Source organism: Mustela nigripes, chromosome 2 (genome assembly GCF_022355385.1).
Source record: "Mustela nigripes isolate SB6536 chromosome 2, MUSNIG.SB6536, whole genome shotgun sequence".
NCBI classification, from domain to species: domain Eukaryota; kingdom Metazoa; phylum Chordata; class Mammalia; order Carnivora; family Mustelidae; genus Mustela; species Mustela nigripes.
The window spans coordinates 205,423,732-205,442,743 of record NC_081558.1 but is presented as its reverse complement, the minus strand read 5'-3'; the positions used below and the strand labels follow the sequence as shown (position 1 = coordinate 205,442,743).

The 19,012-nt window shown below is 35.1% G+C and overlaps 2 protein-coding genes across 2 annotated transcripts; both read left to right on the top strand.

The window, feature by feature from the left end:
- Positions 1 to 2,287: 2,287 nt before the first annotated feature.
- On the top strand, positions 2,288 to 2,473 carry LOC132010306 (keratin-associated protein 19-3-like). Its single transcript, XM_059388204.1, has one exon. It carries the CDS (start codon positions 2,288 to 2,290, stop codon positions 2,471 to 2,473), a length of 186 nt encoding a protein of 61 aa, XP_059244187.1.
- Positions 2,474 to 18,285: 15,812 nt separating this feature from the next.
- On the top strand, positions 18,286 to 18,504 carry LOC132010305 (keratin-associated protein 19-6-like). The gene is made up of 2 exons (XM_059388203.1): positions 18,286 to 18,403; positions 18,440 to 18,504. Exons 1-2 carry the CDS (start codon positions 18,286 to 18,288, stop codon positions 18,502 to 18,504), a joined length of 183 nt encoding a protein of 60 aa, XP_059244186.1.
- Positions 18,505 to 19,012: the final 508 nt, after the last annotated feature.

Below are 19,012 nucleotides of genomic sequence, written 5' to 3'. Positions count from 1 at the left end.
TGGTTGTGGAGCAACAGCAGCCCTCATTTATTGCTGATCAAAAGCACAATGGTGCAGCCACTTTGGAAGACAGTCTGCCAGTTTCATACAAAACTAAACATAATCTTGCACATAAGATCCAGTAATAACTCTCCCTGGTTTTACCCAAATGAGCTGAAAACTTAGGTCCACACAAAGACCTGAACACAGACATTTATAGTTTTATTCTTTATTGTCCAAACTTGGAAGAATCAAGTTTCCTTCCATAGGAGAACAGGTAAACAAACTGTGGCACCTCTAGACAATGGAATATTGTCCAATGATAAAAAGAAGTGAGCTATCAAGCTGCAGAAGATGTGGAGGTATGATGAAAGCTTACTGCTGAGTGAAAGAAGTCAATGTGAAAAAGCTACACACTGTAAAATTCCAACTATGACATTCTGGCAAAGGTGAAACAATGCAGAGAGCAAGTTTCGTGGTTGCAAGAGTTTGGGAGAAGGGAGGGAAGAATGGGTGGAGTACAGAGGATTTTTAGTGGTTTAATGATGATTACATGATATTATGCATTTGTTAGAACCCATGGAATAGTGTGACACAAGGAGTGAACCCTCATATAAACTATAAACTTCAACTAATAATAACATATCAACTTGGTTCATTAATTGTAATTTATATACCATACTAATTCAAGATGTTTAATAATGGGGGAAATGTGTGTATGTGTGCGTGTGTGTAGGGTATAGAAACTGTACTTTTTGCTCAATTTTTCTGAAACTTAAAAGTTACTAAAAATGTTCTGTTAATTAAAAAATAAGAGATAAAATGCAATATTAGATATATGGATGAAGAAATGAGAGGAAATAATGAATGTAAAAATAGAGAAGAGATTTTTTTTTTTTTAGATTTTATTTATTTATTTGACAGAGATAGGGGGAGATCACAAGTAGACAGAGGAACAGGCAGAGAGAGAAGGGGATGCAGGCTCCCTGCTGAGCAGAGAGCACGATGTGGGGCTCCATCCCAGGACCCTGAGATCATGACCTGAGCCGAAGGCAGAGGCTTAACCCACTGAGCCACCTGGGTGTCCCACAATCTGCATTTTTAAATAGAATCATTTATTTGACACAGAGTTAGAAAGGGAGAGAGAGAGAGCTTGATCAAGCACATGCAGAGGGAGTAGCAGAGGGAGAGAGAGAAGCAGACTCCCCACCAGAGCAGGGGGCTCAATGTGGGACTTGATCCCAGGACCCTGAGTTCATGACCTCAGCTGAAGGCAAATGCTTAACTGACTTAGCCACTCAGGTGCCCCATGATCTGCATTTTGGGAGGCAACCTGGGTAGATCTCATACCAGAGAAGATGATTAGGATTTGGAAGGATAACTTTTAGTCAGCTTTGAAAGCTACTCTGAAATAAAGATTTGATTGCAGTGACTTGCCTTCAGTTTGTGAACAATTTTGTCCCATCCTTGTCAAAGCCCATGGAACAGTACAACACGAAGAATGCAATATAAACTATGGATTTTAGTTAATAATTACATATCAATATTAGTTCATCAATTATAACAAGCAAAAATAGTTATTATTTTTCAAAGTAATATAAAAAGTAAAAAGTGTATCAGTTATGTAACCAATGTTCTAAAATCAAAGAAAACATAGATTATTTATGTATTTATTTCCTAAAATTCCTTACCGATATCACAACAGTCAAGCTGATTCTTCTTGGCTCTCAAATATTTCCATTTCCTTATCTCTGAAAGAGGCAGATAACTCATTTTTTAGCCTGAGGAGTAAGATGCTTTAAAAGGATAGGATAGATGATATAGCTTTGACTTTGACCCATTTCTTTGATTCAACTTGTAAATGAAGTACAGCAATCTAGAAAAAACAAAAACAAAAACAAAATCAAAACAGAGATGAAGAACATTTCATTGAGAAACACACCACCAGCAGATATGATTGGCATGCCTAGCTATGAAGAATTCTGTTTAGGGTCTGATATGTTCAGCCTTTGAAGATACTGCATTACTTCTTATAAAGTGATGCAATAACTTTTAGAGGCCACCCTAACTAGGCAACAAAGCAATCTTAAACATTTTAATGAGTGTTGGGGCCTCTCCCTATGTCAGGGGACAATGAATGAATGAATTGTGTCAAGTAGATAATTGAGAAATGACACAAAAGGAGTGTATACACGTGATTATTTACATGCTTTAACCAAAGTATATAAGCATCCCTTTACACATGCTGACATTCACATTCAAGATCTAGCCTTGAATACAGCAAACCAAACTCAACACGCCTAACACCATGAGCTACTACGGCAACTACTATGGAGGCCTGGACTATGGCTGTGGAGGTTTTGGTGGCCTGGGCTGTGGCCGTGGCTGGGGATGTGGCAGTTTCCGCAGGCTGGGCTGGGGCTGGGGAAGTTACGGATGTGGCTGCATCCGCCCTCGGTGCTATGGAGGATATGGATTCTCTAGCTTCTACTGAAATCCTGCCCTGGAAGTCCAATGTCTGAGGCCATAATGTGTTTAACTCAAATTAATCAAAATGTGAACGAAGCGACATCAGCTGGGACCAAGCCAAGATGAAAAGTATTTTGCACCTTAGATTCTAGGAATATTTATCATCTTTTATTTGCCTGCTTCTGGTATCCCCTACATGCACTTTCATAACTGTAGATTTTCTCAGTTTCCTTTGCAATAAATTATCCCAATTTAAAATGGAACAAATGGCTTACTTTATTTATTTATTTATTTAACTGAATTCTGACTTTATCTTTCACAGTGCATTTCCCATCTTGCATCATTTCAAAGAAATAGTCTTGAAATTCTGATTACACGTTCCTGCAATTATCATAGCAATATAAAACAGAGTTTATGAGGACTCATCTGCTTTCCACATAACCACCTATTTTTGGTTAGTGCTATTAGTTTTGATTTAGAATCTTGAAGCTATTAATTTCTAGTTTAGCTGGATCTGAAAAAAAATAATTAGCAAGCAATGCTAAGATCAAATGCTATGTAAAATATTTAAGGTAGATTTGAAAGACTCAGATTTGTTTACTAAACATGAAAATAGTTTTGTTTAGCCAGATAGTAAGGTCTACCCTTTCAGTCAAACTACTCATAGTTTATTAGCTTTGCACTGGCTAGATCAGGGAAAGTAATAACTTGATGACTTCACCGCATGACTATACTATTTAGCTGGACAGAGTAAAACAATAGCTATTCTAATTTCTTAATGATTAATAACATTTCTCCAGATTTGTGAGAAATGCCTTCCGTAGCTATAAAGAAGAATAATCAACACCATCACTTGGAGCAGATATTTGACATTCCTAGTATAATATTATATTATTAGAATTTGAAATGACTGTTTTTATGTTCCTCTGCTAGATTTGGAGAAATGCTCCAGCACATCTTTATTTCCAGGGAAAAGCTATTGCTTATGTTAAGGAGAACACATCACAGCCAGTTCACCAACCCCCAAAACCGAGGCATATCTGTCAGAGTCAAATAGGCAGAGTGTGACCTACAGAATGAAACCTGTTTGACTTATTTGTGATTTTATTGCTTCAGCTTGGCTGAATGAGCATGAAATATTCCAATTATCAACTATTTTTATTTTTAGAATGATCAATGAAAATGCAACAATTCTGAAAAAAGGAGATAAAAATAACGAACACATCGCTTCTCGGCCTTTTGGCTAAGATCAAGTGTAAAAATAACGAACACTGTGTGAGGTCGTCAAAAATTTGATTAGAACCAAAAACATTAAACATAAAAGAAAAAGATGAATAAATTAGATGTTATTATGTTACAACATTATGTTTATATAGAGAGAGATTTTAAAGTGGAAAAATTTTAAGTCACATACTAAGTGAAAATAATTTTAATATATAAATCTGACAAAATGCCAACACCCAAAACTGTAAAGAGTTCCTCTTAATCAATTATAAAATATTGATTAATTGATTAATAGCAAACAAGGCCACTTAAAAATGGACAAAATACTTGAACAGGCATTTCAAAAGAGGATATTTAGGCCGCTTATAAGCTTATGTAAAATTCTCAATGTCATCATTGATCAGGAAAACCAAATTAAAATAATATTCAGATATCACTATGTACCCTAAAGATGATCAGATTAAGATGCTGAAATGACCAATGTGGGTAAGGTTGTAGAACAACTAGAACTTTCATAAGCTGCTGATGGTATTATAAATCTAGCAACTATATTGGAAAATTATTTAGTAGAATCTAGTGAAGCTAAATATATATAGCATAAATTAGCAATGTGTGTCTCATGCATACCCAAAGTAAAGGAACACCTCGGTCTACAAAAAGAACCACTAGTAAAAGGTATATAGCAGCTTTATTCATATTAGGAAGGAAAGAAGGAAGGAAGGAAGGAAGGAAGGAAATACAGATTTACCAGAGCAAAATAGTAAATAAATTGTGCTTTAGTCATACAATGGGCTACTTTGCAGTAATTAAAACAACAAAACTAAAGTTATAGGCAACAACGATGTATTTCACAGAGACAGGGATGAACAAAATCATTCAGGAGAGAAAAGCTGCTGGTATACCCTCTGATGCCATTCATGTGATGTCCAGAGGAGACAAACTTCTAGAGAGTAATACTAACTTGGTAGGGTCAAGAGAAAATTTGGGGATCTTGAGTGTGATTGATGTAGGTGGTCTGTCAATAAACGCAAAATATCACTAACTTGTACACTTAGGACGTGGATATTTTATACTATGCTTTAAACAACAACAACAACAGCAAATGAAATGATGGCTTTATGTTCCTCGAAAGCAGGAAAACTGTTTGAGACAATTCCCCCTTTGAATCCTCAGATGCATTCATAGAGATATCCATGTCTAGGGAAGGCTGATCTTTACCTGTAAGAATCTTAGAGTGCATTCGCCCGTTTAACTCGTCCTCATTGGTTTTCTGCAGCATGCTAGTAGGTGTTCATCAGTCAACAAGTCCAGCTGGGAAAATACATCATTTTTATAAGCTCAAAAAATCTGGATGGTATATTTGAAGCCATGAGAGTTTGAAAAGAATTTAGATGTTCCATTCAAATTAAAGATGTATCTGCTGAGGTTCAAGCAGGATTCAGGTCAGTCTTGGGTTTAAGTGATTAACTGCTTGGAGTAAGCTGAAGGACATTTTGCCTTCAGTGGGTCTTTTACTCTACCCTGTATTTTTACATTATACTTATATTTTTGGAGGTTTCCAATGTTAAAACCTCTTTTTCATAGGGAATTAGGCATTTTTTTCTCAGCATCTAAGATCTTAAGTATTTCATATCTTAGCAGACACTTAGCTATTTTCTGAAACAGAAAACAAAACATACAATAGGCATAAAGATGTAATGAGCACTGGGTGTTTCATGGAATTGATGAATAACTGAACTCTACATCTGAAACTAATGATATACTGTATGTTAATTAATTGAATTTAAATAAAATAGGACAAAAAACTTAGGCAAAGAGAATACAAAGGCAAAAATATTATGGTAAGAATGAAGATATATATGGAAGAACTTAAGTATGAATTGTATAAAAAATGGAGGGAAGCCAAAGAGAAATTGTATATATTTCACTATTTCCTCTATTTCCCACACCCTAGTGGGAACTGAGAGGAACTGAGGCAAAGTGATATTTGAAAACTGATGGGATAAGAAGGTAAATAATGGATTAGGGGAAAAGGAGGAAAAGGTGTCTATACGGCAGGAGGCAAATGTAATCTATTTTTGGATAGAAGATAAACCAGAAAGGGAGTCTAGATGTGAAAAAAAGGAATTTTGAATAATCTTTAATGTTGCTTATGATTTTTTATTACTCTGATTTGTCTTTAATATTTGAGCAATATTACTTCATGTTGTTAATCCAAATGTTCATTTTCCAAACTAGTATGCAAAATCAGAAAAGAGAATATTTTTATGGTGGCCAATGTTATAAAATAAGAGAAAAATGATAGTTTTATTTCAACTTCTTTTTTTCCCCCTGAAGTTCTATACTGGTGTTCACAGCAGGTGAGCTAATGCCTCCAGACTTCCAAATGTTTCTTTAGCTTTGAAAAAAGACTTTACCATGAAGTATTAGATGCCTTTGAAGGGATATAGTAAATTTTAGCACCTTGAATTTAACCGGTTTCTTTCATTTAATCTTAAGTGAAGCATAACAATTCAAGATAAGCCAGAGATGATGCAATATTTAATTTTAAAACATAACACTACCAAATGTGTTATTTAATATCCCTGGCTATAAGGAATTTTATTTTGTCTGGGATGTCCAGACTTTGAAAATACAACAATTCTTTCTCATAAAAAGGATGCAGTATGTTTAAAGGACACCATGCCTAGACAACAATGCAAATTCAAACACTTTCATGAGTTTAAGGGGCTCTTCATATGTCAAAATTGTGTCAAACAGGAGTAACACATAGAATGACTCAAAAATAGGTGGTATGTATTTTACCACATGATCTGCTCAGGGCATATAAGTGTCACTTTAGACATGTTGCCACTGATACTCAAAATCTTTGACCAGAAAAACAACTCACCACCCCTGATGCCAGGAGCCATTGCACCAACTACTATGGAGGCCTAGGTTGTGGCTGTGGAAGCTTTTGTGGCCTGGACTGTGGATATGTCTGGGGATGGGCCAACTTCCCCAGACTGGGTCATGGCTGTTGCTGGAGGGGCCACAGATATGGCGGCTGCTTCCCACTGTGCTATGGAGGATATGGATTCTCTGGCTTCTAACAAAGTCCTGTGTCAGTAACCCAACATCTAAACTTACAAAACTGAGTGCAGTATCTGAACATTTAATATCATGCTGGGATTATTTCCACAAATGTATTTATCTTTTCAGAATTTGGGACTTTTCAATATATTCCTAGATCTACCTCATAATTTAAGCATCCTCTTCTTTTCCGTTTATAACTGATTAAATTATCTGTTCCCCTTCTAATAAAATATCAACTTTGAAAATGAAATATGGTTTTTATTTTGTTCATGGACTCAAGTACATGAAAATGATATACTGTTCTTATTTTTAGCCCTATAAGACACATCCGCAGACTTTGGAACTATTACCTGATTAAGTGTGGAGTGATGGAGGCACAATAGTTATTTTGCCTGCTCTGTACATTAAGGCTCTACAAGACTGAAAGGAAAATGTTACTCATTTGTCAATGAGGGAAGCAATCTTCCTGGTTTAGAAACTTTTTTTTTTCATATACCTCACAAATATGCATACAACTAGATGTAAAAACTAATAATTCTAGACTGAAATGAAAAAAAAAGTTTAAATGGTTGTAATTTAATATTTTTCAAACTCAAACCCCTCAGATTGTTTTTCAGACTCTTGCTTTTATTTAGATAATGTTTATATTTAAGTGAACAACAAAAAGCTAAGGAAATTTAATATATCTATGTATTTATTTATCAAATATATGTGTTTTATATAAGTCAAATCACATTTTTAATTCACAATAATGCATAATAAATCTTTCCACTTATTCAAAATTCATTTGGCTTTTTTATTTTAAGGACAATCAAATGATAATAGATCAAATATTTTTCACTAGTCTAATTATAAAATAAATGGCCTTTCCAAGAATTTTTTAATTTGAATAATCTCATCCTGTGTATCATACTCTTCAGCACATTATTTCATTTGACATTTGCATCAAGCAGATGACCTATAAGTCAGTAATGAATTGGGGTAAATTTTTTCCTGTGAGATCATTTAACTCAAAGCATTTTAATTAAGACTTTTTATTTAGTTCTCTTACATTCTTACTGTATTTTCACAACTAGACATGGCATTCTTCTCTACCACCATTCTCATACTGAAGAATTTTTTTAGCTCAATAAGGGAAAGAAACAACCAGACATAATTTTGAACTAATTTATTTTTTAGCTTAAACTGATGCTAAACACAGCTAAATCCACAGAGTCTTCTAATAGATCTGAATTTTCTTTGATACAAATAAACAGGAGTGGAGATCTTACTGATGAAATAAGAAAAAAGATATAAGAAAATACCAATTTTTTTTCCTAAAATCAAATGATATACTCAGGTAACAGCAAAAATTAAGATTTTTTTAATGTGCCAAAATTGGTAAAATATATTTGATTCAATTAGATAGTAGTGTCATAAACTTGCCAAAACCAGACATTAAATGACAGCAAGGCTATGCATCATATCTTGCAGGTAAACACACACACACACACACACACACACACACACACACCCTCAGAAAAGTAATGGGCTTCTACAGAGTTAGGTAAGCTCTAGTAACAGAATCAGGACCAAGGCCAACGTCTTCTGAATCTAGGTGCAACAATGTAGCTTTCTCTGCCCTGTATTTTCTCCCTGTATTTTGAAAGTTCTGCTGAGCTTCCATGAACATACATGCCTTATGAGGATGTGAAGGATTACATTTTTTAAATAGAAAAACCATTTCTGTAACATTTTTTTGTTATAATATAGAGAATTAAAACTTACTTTCAATGTTAGTTTTATCTGGATTTCATCTCTATCTCTACGCATCTCTCTATCTCTATCAGAAGTCTTCCTTCAAAGGCACAGACTTATTCAGTCTACATAAAAATAACTTTTCTTGGCCATCAGTTATCAGCTAGCCTTTTAGCTAATCCAGTCTGGATGTTGTGGACTATCAGTGTACACAGTAAATGAGATACAGTTGTATCTCAGGAGTAGAGCTCCATTGTTTCACATTTGAACAGGTAATAGTTCTGCAGTCTATAAACATTTCCTCTAGGGCTAAAAAAAAAAAAAACACAAAAAACACAAAAACAGCCATCTATGTAATTAGATTGAGAAACACTGTCTATGACACTCTTAGTAAGGTACATTTTCATATACTATTACACCCTATTTTATAATTTTTGTCTGAGTGAAGGAAAAATATTTTGAATTTATAACAGAAGTGCCACTTTGGAAAACAGTGTGGAGATTCCTTAAGAAATTAAAAATAGAGCTTCCCTATGACCCTGCAATTGCACAACTGACCCAAAGATACGGACTAGTGAACAGAAGGACTATCTGTACCCCAACATTAATAGCAGGAATGGTCACAGTCGCCAAACTGTGGAAAGAACCAATATGCCCTTCAACAGATGAATGGATAAAGTAGATATGGTCCATATATACAATGGGGTATTATGCCTCCATCAGAAAGGATGAATACCCAACTTTAGTATCAACATGGACAGGACTAGAAGAGATTATGTTGAGTGAAATAAGTCAAGCAGAGAAAGTAAATTATCACATGGTTTCACTTACATGTGTAGCATAAGGAATAACACAGAGGACATTGCGTGAAGGAGAGGAGAAGTGAGTTGTGGGGAACCAAAGGGAGAGATAAACCATGAGAGACTGTGCACTCTGAGAAAATACAATATACCGAGGGTTTTGGAGGGGCAGGGGTGGGGGGTTGGGTGAGTCTGGCAGTGGCTATTAAGGAGGGCATGTATTACATGGAGCACTTGGTGTAGTGAATAAACAATAAATCTTGGAACACTGAAAAAATCAAATTAAAGAAGAAAAAGTGCTCTTAACTTTCAAATAAAAACTATAATTTGGCCAGTGGAGAATATATTTTCATCATTTCATACATCAGTACAGGATCTGAGTTTCACATCAAGTCATTGCTTCCTTGCAGAAAGTCCATGAAAAGAGAATGATAAAGAATGATCTAAGTCATTGAATCCACCAAATTAAGAGAAAAACAAAAACTTTAAAAAAAATACATTCTCAGTTTTCAAAGATAATTCATATCCAAAGGACATTATCATTTTTCTATTTTTTAACTCAGGAAAAAACAAAGCAATAAAAATATTTATTTTATATATTTGATGGTATTATTTCACAACTTTTTGTTCTTAATCACATACTCCTTTTCTTCTTTGGAAAATACCTGAATAAGGATAGATTTCATTATTGAGCTTTTTAAAAAAATTGTGAAATATATTGCTTTTTATCTTATATGGACATAGTTATTTGCATTAGAAATAAGCATATAAATTAGTCATCACAGTCAAACAATCTAGCAGATTTAGTTAACCATTCATGGGATTCTTTTTTTTTTTTTAAAGATTTTATTTATTGATTTGACTGAGAGAAATCACGAGTAGATGGAGAGGCAGGCAGAGAGAGAGAGAGAGAGAAGAAAGCAGGCTCCCTGCTGAGCAGAGAGCCCGATGAGGGACTTGATCTCATGACCTGAGCTGAAGGCAGCAGCTTAACCCACTGAGCCACCCAGGCGCCCCACCATTCATGGGATTCTTAAATGCATTAGATTTGTGATTGTTTGGCTTCAAAATGAGTTTTTGAGAATTAAAAATTTTTCCAACTTTTTTTCAAAATGGAAAGTAGAAATAGAATAAATTTTGATAAGAAGGCAAAAGGATTTAACAGTCAGGGCAAATACTGGGTTAAATATTCCTTTAAAACTTGAAAACCATTTTAATCCATATTCTATCTTAGAGAATTGCTACAAGTTATAGCTTGTAGAATACAGTTTTTCATTAATTCATCAAATTCTTTTGTTTGTAAGAACAATTAACAAATCCAGCTGGGAGAATGAATGATCAAAAATGGTATTGGAGCGCCTGAGTGGCTCAGTTGCTCAAGGGTTTTATGTGTCTGCTTTCTGCTCACGTCGTAATCCCAGGGTCTTGGATGAGCCCCAGCATTGGTGTCCTTGCTCAGCAGAATGTCAGCTTCTCCCTCTCCCTCTGCCCCTCTGCCTGCTTATGCTTTCTTTTTCTCACTTTCTCTCTCTTTCAAATAAATAAATAAAATATTTTAAAATGTTACAAAAACACTAAGTCAGGAAGTTCTGTACTCCCACGTTCTTTGCAGTATTATTTACAGTAGTCATGTGTGTAAGCAACCTGGGTCCATCAATGGATAAATGATTAAAGAAAGAATAATACACACACACACCACACATAGAATGGAGTATTACTCATCCATAAAAAAAGAAGGTAATCTTGCCATTTATAAGAACATGGATGGGGGCGCCTGGGTGGCTCAGTGGATTAAGCCGCTGCCTTCGGCTCAGGTCATGATCTCAGTGTCCTGGGATCGAGCCCCGCATCGGGCTCTTTGCTCAGCGGGAGCCTGCTTCTCTCTCTCTCTCTGCCTACTTGTGATTTCTCTCTCTGTCAAAATAAATAAAATCTTTAAAAAAAAAAAAAAAGAACATGGATGGACCTTGAGGGCATATGCTAAGTGAAGTAAGTCAAGAGAAAGACATATATTGTATGATCTCATATATTTGCAGAATCTAAAAAAACTAAACACTGAGCTCATAGATTGGTGGTTGCTAAAAGCAGAGGATGGGGGTGGAATAGTAAAAATGGGTGAAAGGGGTTAAAAGGTATAAATCAGTTATAAAATAAGTAATTCATAATGATGTATTATACAGCATGGTAACTATAGCTAATACTACTGTACTGCATATTTGAAAATCTCTAGGAGAGTAAATCTTAAAAGTTCTCATCACAAGAAGAATTATAACTGTGTATGGTGGTAGATGTTATTTAGACTTATTGTGATCATTTCACAATATATACAAATATCAAAACATCATGTTGTATACCTGAAACTTGTGTAATATTATATATCAATTACATTTCAATAAATAAAATGTTACTTATAAATGTAACTTATAATGTTACATTTATTTAATGTCACTTATAAATTGTTACTTATAAATGTTACTTATAAATTTCAAAACCAAAACAATGCAATACAACAATAACAAAACAAAATGTTCTGTAACATGTCTAAGGTCATATAAAGTAAACACACTGTTAAAAACCCAAGTCCAAGATCTGATCATGCTCCAGTGGGGCTTAAACTTTGGATTTGGTTTATTGTCTTCACAGAGTGAGCTGAGCAACCAGTGAGGAGAAGCCCTCTACTTTCCGTGTTTCCTGATTCAGTTATTTCCTGATTGCACATTCATTCTTGGGGATTTTCAAGTTAAGAGACTCTGTTAAAAATGTTATACGATTTTAAGAGTATATATGTTAAAAAAACAACAACTAACTAAAGCCTTAGTAAATAAGTAATAGCATAAAAAAGTTTGCATATTGCCTGAGAGAAAAATAAAAAGGTGGACACACACATAACTAAAGAAAATATAAGAATAAAGATACCATGATGAAATTAGGGATATGAATAGAGGGATGAAATACTGAATGGAACACATGGGTAAGAACAAAAGTCCTAACTGCTGCAAGTATGTATTGGGGAGGAATGTAGAATGAGATTATGAGATTTAAGGAGAGGTTTGATAAAAGATATGACATATGGATTATGAAGAAAGGTAAAGATAAAAAGGATTAATATAAACCATGAGGCAAGGTCATCTGCATTTTTAACTAATACTTTGGGGATGGCCTGATCTGGAAAAATGAGTAGTGTATAAAGAAAATATTTTTGAACTGCTTACAGATTGATTGATTGATTGATTGATTGATTGATTGACTATAAAAGTAAATTTAGTCTCTTGGGTGGTCTCTCAGTTTCTGAAATAAATTTTCCTATGTTGATTAACCAAAAGTATGTTTTACAAACTGATGTATAAAGTCAAAATAGTTTTCGTGTGTGTGTGTGTGTGTGTGTGTATGTGTGTGTGTGTATTCAACTTGAGAAATAAAACTTGACATTTGGAGAATTTGATATATTTAAGAATCTTAAATGTGATCAGTATATTTTAATCTAGATGGAAGTAAAATACAAGTACCTAGAGAGTGTTATGAAAATGGGAGATGAGAAAATAATGAGAAAACACCATCAAATATGAATGATGCAATATGTTTAGTGATGAAGAATTCTATGCAGGGAATTTTTATTTTGTGATTTTGAAGACTGATTTCTTTTCTCATTAAAACAGAAAGAATGTAATGAGTTCAAGGGTGTTCTAACGAGGCAGCTAAGCAAGCTCAGAAATTTTAATGAGTGTGCACCTCTCCTTGTGTCAGCAAACAGATTAATGAGTTGCCTCAAGTGAATGAATAATTTGTAATGATACAAAGGAATGGCCCCATGTTTTATCACACTTTCTGCTCAGGGGATATAAGCACAGCTATATGACATTCACACTCAGTATTTTGCTTTAAACAGCAAACAAGCTCACCACTCCTGACACCACGATTTTCTATGACAGCTACTACGGAAGCCTGAGCTGTGGCTTGGGGGTTTGTAGTCCAGGCTGTGGCTGTCGCTGGAGACATGGCAGCTTTCACAGATGGGGCTGGAGCTGGGGAGACCACAGACATGGTTGCCACTGCCCATCATGCTATAGAGGATATGGATTCTCTAGCTTCTACTAAACTACTACCCTAATAATCTGAAATCTGTTGCCATGAGCAGATTGACCACACATTCTTCAGTCAACACACTGAGATTACCCTGGGTTATTTGCCAAGAGAAATCTGAGAATTTCAGAGAACTTATTATTTTAAGGTATCTGCATAATGTCCTCTGGCATCCCGAGTTTGGGCACTAACAGATGATTTATGTTGAACACCAATAAATGACCTAACTTGAAATAGAAAATAACTAGAAATACAGTACACACAATTACAAATGTGTGTGTACATATTAATGTATAAAAAAGAACTCTAATTTGAGAATTACTAATTCAAAACAATAGAATGTTATTCTTTTTCTTTACTTTAGTATATCTTTCAAAATTGAATTTGGCAGCAAAAAATCAACTGTGGAGTGTTAAATCTTCCTGTATTTAAAAAAAATGAGTTGTTTTACATATTTCATATTTATTTACTTCTATTTTTTAATGGAGTTCAAAATTTGCAACTAATCTTCCATGCCTATTGTCTTCCTTTATTTTGTTTTATAAAAACAATGGTGTTCCATCTAGATATTTGTAGTTGCTCGACAACCACACCATTACAACCCCAATCAGAGCAAACTTTCCACAAATCTCATAATCTACATTGCCAAATTTTCATAGAAAATAAGCTCTGTTTTCCTATGAATCTTTGAAATATATATGATCTTCCATTATTCATGGTCTGCTTTCATCTATTTGTTATGCATGCAAAATAAGACAGACATAAAAGTTAATGATAAACTGGATAATCAAACATGAACTTGGGTCATTCATCTCCCTCATCTCACTTGTCTCATGGGGACACTGCTCATCATCATCATCATAATCATCATCATCTTCACACTGAAGTATCTGTAGTGCAGTAAGAATAATATACAAACAGAAATATCATTATGAGGCAAAATGTTGTGTGGCTCCAACTGACCCCAAATACCATTCAATAATTGTTTTAAAAATTATATCCCATTCATCCCTTCAAAAATGACCATCTTATGGATATTGGACAGTAGCGCGCCCCCCCCCCCCCTTAATTATCAGTGGTTTTATTTTTTGTGGTTTCAGTTACCTGAGGTCATCCACAGGTGGGAGCAAAGGATTCCCCTTTAGGCACATGGTCAGAAGATCAAAAGCAGCCTCACGCTACCTCCAACGCCTATGGCACTGAACTCATGTCATCTCATCACGTAGACATTTTATTATCTCAAGAAGTAGGATGAGTACAATAAAGGTATTTAGACAGAGACCACATTCACATCACTTTGATTACAGTATATTGTTTCAACTGTTCTATTTAATTATTAGTTACTACTGGTAATCTTTTCTGTGCCTAATTTATAAATTAAACTTTATCACAGGGATGTATGTATAGAAACAAACATAGTCTATGTAAGATTTGGTACTATCTGTGGTTTCAGGCATCCACTGAGAATCTTGGGACATATGCCCTGTGAATAAGAGGGGATTACTGTATGAGAAATAAGAAATAAAATAGGTAAAATATCAGAATTTCTAAATTTTTCCTAAAACTGAATAGCATCTTCAGAATTTCTAAATTTTTCCTAAAACTGAACCTGTTGATACTTAGTATAAGCTGGGCCAATGTAATAAAAAAGGGATAAAATGAAACTACAGAGTTACAGATTTGAAAGGGACATTAAACTCTGTAATGCTATCCCATATCTGCTATTGCTGGCAGGGAACCTCAGAATAAGCCATTTTAAGACTAGAGAATTCGATTGTACTATGGTTCTACTCTTTTTATCTATTTTTTCTTGAATGTTGTCAAATAAACCATTTTGAAAGTTCTGGTCATGCTTATAAGAAAAGCTAAATTGTCACAACTGATTTTATGGAAATTGATCTCTTTACTTAGATTAAGATTTTCTTTCTTTAACACTTTTGTTGTTCTGACATAGAGAACGTCACCCGTCAATTTGTAGGTTATCTGCCTTTGGATATAATTAAGCAATGAACAGTGCTAAAATTCAACTTTAGGTAACAAAACCAACTAACATAAAAACCCATGATGACCTCTTCTTTCAGTCTGTGATGCCTAGGTGTTGTTGAGCAGGGGAAACAGAGCCAAGTCACTTACTCTACTGAAGGATCACTCTGTGGAGTTTGACATTTCCATTTGGTTAGTTACCTCTAAGGACTGGCACTTTGGGCCTGACGAGCAGTAATCAATACAATTATTACTGCTATTGACATTTTTAGTATAATCAATATTATCATAATTTTGTTCTGCTTAGATTATATGAATCTGCACCTGAGGTGAGATAAAATGTTTGGAATTTATAAAAGACTTCTTCACTGCTAGGGAAATGTGAGAACATTTTTCAATCCTCCATCCAACAAGGCGAATAGCAACTTGGCCAATGAACGAAAACATAAAACAACAATAATAATGATAATAATAATAATAGTGATGATCCACATCTGCTTTTGTTCCACTGAATGGATGAAAAATAATACCCCCCAAAGAAATTTCCAAAGTACATTTTTCACTTATGCATATGGGGAAAAACAAATTTGTTTCATATTTTTCGAATTCTTTTTTCTTTTCTTCTTTTTTTTTTTTTTATAATGGATGGACATTTATAAGTGATGAATAACAAAGTCTTGTTTTTTTTTTTTTTTGAAAATACATTTAACGTTTATTGTTAATGAGATTTTTCATTTGTGTCCCATATTGTTTCCATTTATAAAGTAGAGATAGTCTTAAATGTTAAAAAAAAAAATTAAAAGCTTTCAATCATAGTTACATGCTCTGACAGAGCTACACAAGGAGACTGTGGAATCCTTAATGCTATACAATTTATTCATAGTTCTAAATGATTCATTAAAAATGAAAATATTCATTCTATCAATTAGCTGATTTCTAAAATGAGGAATAAAAATGGAATGCAGTTGGGTTAGAATAGCATGGAGATTAAAGGCTAATATTGGGGTTAGTGCCACTCTGAAACCAGAAAGCCTGTTGGAACTCATGTCAGCTGTAAAACATTTCCTACAACAGCAGATCAGTTGCTTTGGTTATGATATGCATGATCCTTGCTTTAATACCAGTGAAAGTCATGCAACTCTTTCAAAAAATACTGAGTGCCAACTAAATACCAGGTTTTATTTAGATACTAGGTCAGGTCAGTGGAGAGATCCATCCAAAGACTGTGTCATATTACTTATAAATCTCAGCAAAAGCTTAGCAAATGGTTATTGTTATAGAAAACAAGTTTCGGGAGTCCCAAGTGTCAAGGTATGGGCACGTTTGCATAGGGCTTTAGGTATCACTGACTAACTCTCTGGGCTCAGGTGAGGAACTCTGTGAATATCAGGCCATCTGTTTCCAAAGAGTAATTCCTTATTTTCTTCTTTTTATTTTTTCTAAAGTGTTTATTTATTTATTTGAGAGAGACAGAGAGAGCACATGCAGGGTAGAAGGGCAGAGGGAGAGGGAGAAGCAGACTCCCTTCTGAGTGGGGACCCCTCCACCAAAATGGGGCTCAATCCCAGGACCCTGATATCATGACCTGAGCTGAAAGCAGATGCCCAACCAATTTAGCCACCCAGGCACCCCTCTTGTCTTTCTTTAAAATCGTTCCACACATGTAGGAAATTTCTTATGTATTCCAGGTTGTACAAATTCTTCTAAAATTTAAGATGATTTTAGGAGTTTTAACAACATTGTCAATATCCTAGAAGGTTCTAGTTGATATCTCAGGAAAGACAAGTTAGAAATTACTTATAGAGGAAAAAACGGGCCCAGACTAACCAAAGTGAAGACAGAGGCAAATCCATGATATTGACTACGGAGATCTAGGAAGAAGGATGCTGTATTCTTTTGAACATAGAGTTAGAGCCAAAACCATTTTCCCCACTTCACACTTATACCTGAATGCAGCAGTGAATCATGGAGGAAGAAATTTGGGTGATGTTTGGCGTAAGATTTGAAAAAAAAATCTAAGGTACATAGAAAAGTGATGAAGGGCAGAGAAAGACAGGAAAATGATGTAGGGAGGCAAAAATAATCTGCACTTGTGGTAGCGGGAGACTAGAACATATTCTGGAGAAAGGGCCCAGGATTTAAAAAAAAAAAAAAAAAGAAAGAAAGAAAAGGTACTGTGGGAAGGCTTCCCACAAGATGGATTTTTGATTGTTGTGATAAGCTTTCCATGAGTGATTCCAATTCCATATTTAAACCCAAACAAGTATGCTGGCATTTAAAGCCGAAAATAAATCTATTAATTGTACATGGCCAAAAATTTAAAACTGTAGAAGTCAGGTGCCCTTTTGTGGTGGTTGTTTTCTGCTACACATGGCAAGTGAATGAAATCTGTCTTGACAGAAAGTGTCTTTTATATTCCAAAGAGCGGTGCATCTTTGTTTCTCATGATACAAAATACATATGCCTTTTAAAGAAATTGATAAACTTAAGAGACTTGACTTTATTATTCTGTGTGTATGTTTTGTAGAACCAATTACAACAACCCTCAAATGTCAGTGAGGAGAAGATATTTAATTAGAAATTCAACAATATTTAATGTGATTGATGTCAAGTGACTGTCAATCAAGTATTTTATTTAGGCTTTGGTATGTCAATACTTTGAAGAAATAACAAATCATTCTAAGATTATAGCAGCAAGCTCTGCTCCACAACCTAACTATGTAGCCAAGCAGGTTCAGACATTCTTATGCCTGTGGTCGGGGGACCACAGATTAATTAATTTTGTCAGGCAAATATAACTCATGGAATGACACCAAAGGAGGGGCACATGTTTTGTCACATTCTCTGATCAGAGTATATAAGTCTCCTTGTAAAGAGGTCGACATTCACACTCTGACTCTTGCATTGAACCACAAACCAACTCATCACACTTGACACCATGAGCTTCTACTACGGCAACTACTACGGAGGCCTGGGCTATGGCTGTGGAGGCTTCGGTGGCCTGGGCTATGGCTGTGGAGGTTTTGGTGGCCTGGGCTGTGGCAGTGGCTGGGGATGTGGCAGCTTCCCCACACTGGGCTGGGGCTGGGGAGCCCGAAGATATGGCTGCGGCCGCCCACTGTGCTATGGAGGATATGGATTCTCTACCTTTTACTAAAACTATTGTTGAAACTGGATGCAAAGGGAAAGCCTCCACATTTATTTGGTCCTATTTTTGTACTTCAATTCCCAAAACATCTAACCTATATTCTCCAGAACAAATTGATAGCTATTTAATGGTTAAACTGCTTTACAAATATTTGGTGCTTTTACATCCAGAGCCCAACATATTTTTTTCTGAAGATTTTATTTATTTATTTGACACAGAGAAAGAGAGAACAAGCTGAGGGAATGGCAAGCAGAAGGAGAGAGAGAAGCAGGCTCCCCATGGAGCAGGGAGCCTAACGCGAGGCTCAATCCCAGGACCCCAGGATCACAACCTGAGCTGAAGACAGATGCTTAACCGACTGAGTCACCCAGGTGTCCCCAGAACCCATCACCTTAAATTAATATTCAATATAGAAAGCCACCTGAGTTTGCCCTCCTCATTTGGTTTACTTCTCTTGCCACCATTACCATAATGGTATCTTTCTAGAAGGTCTTAAAGAAACTTTGTATTTTGCTTT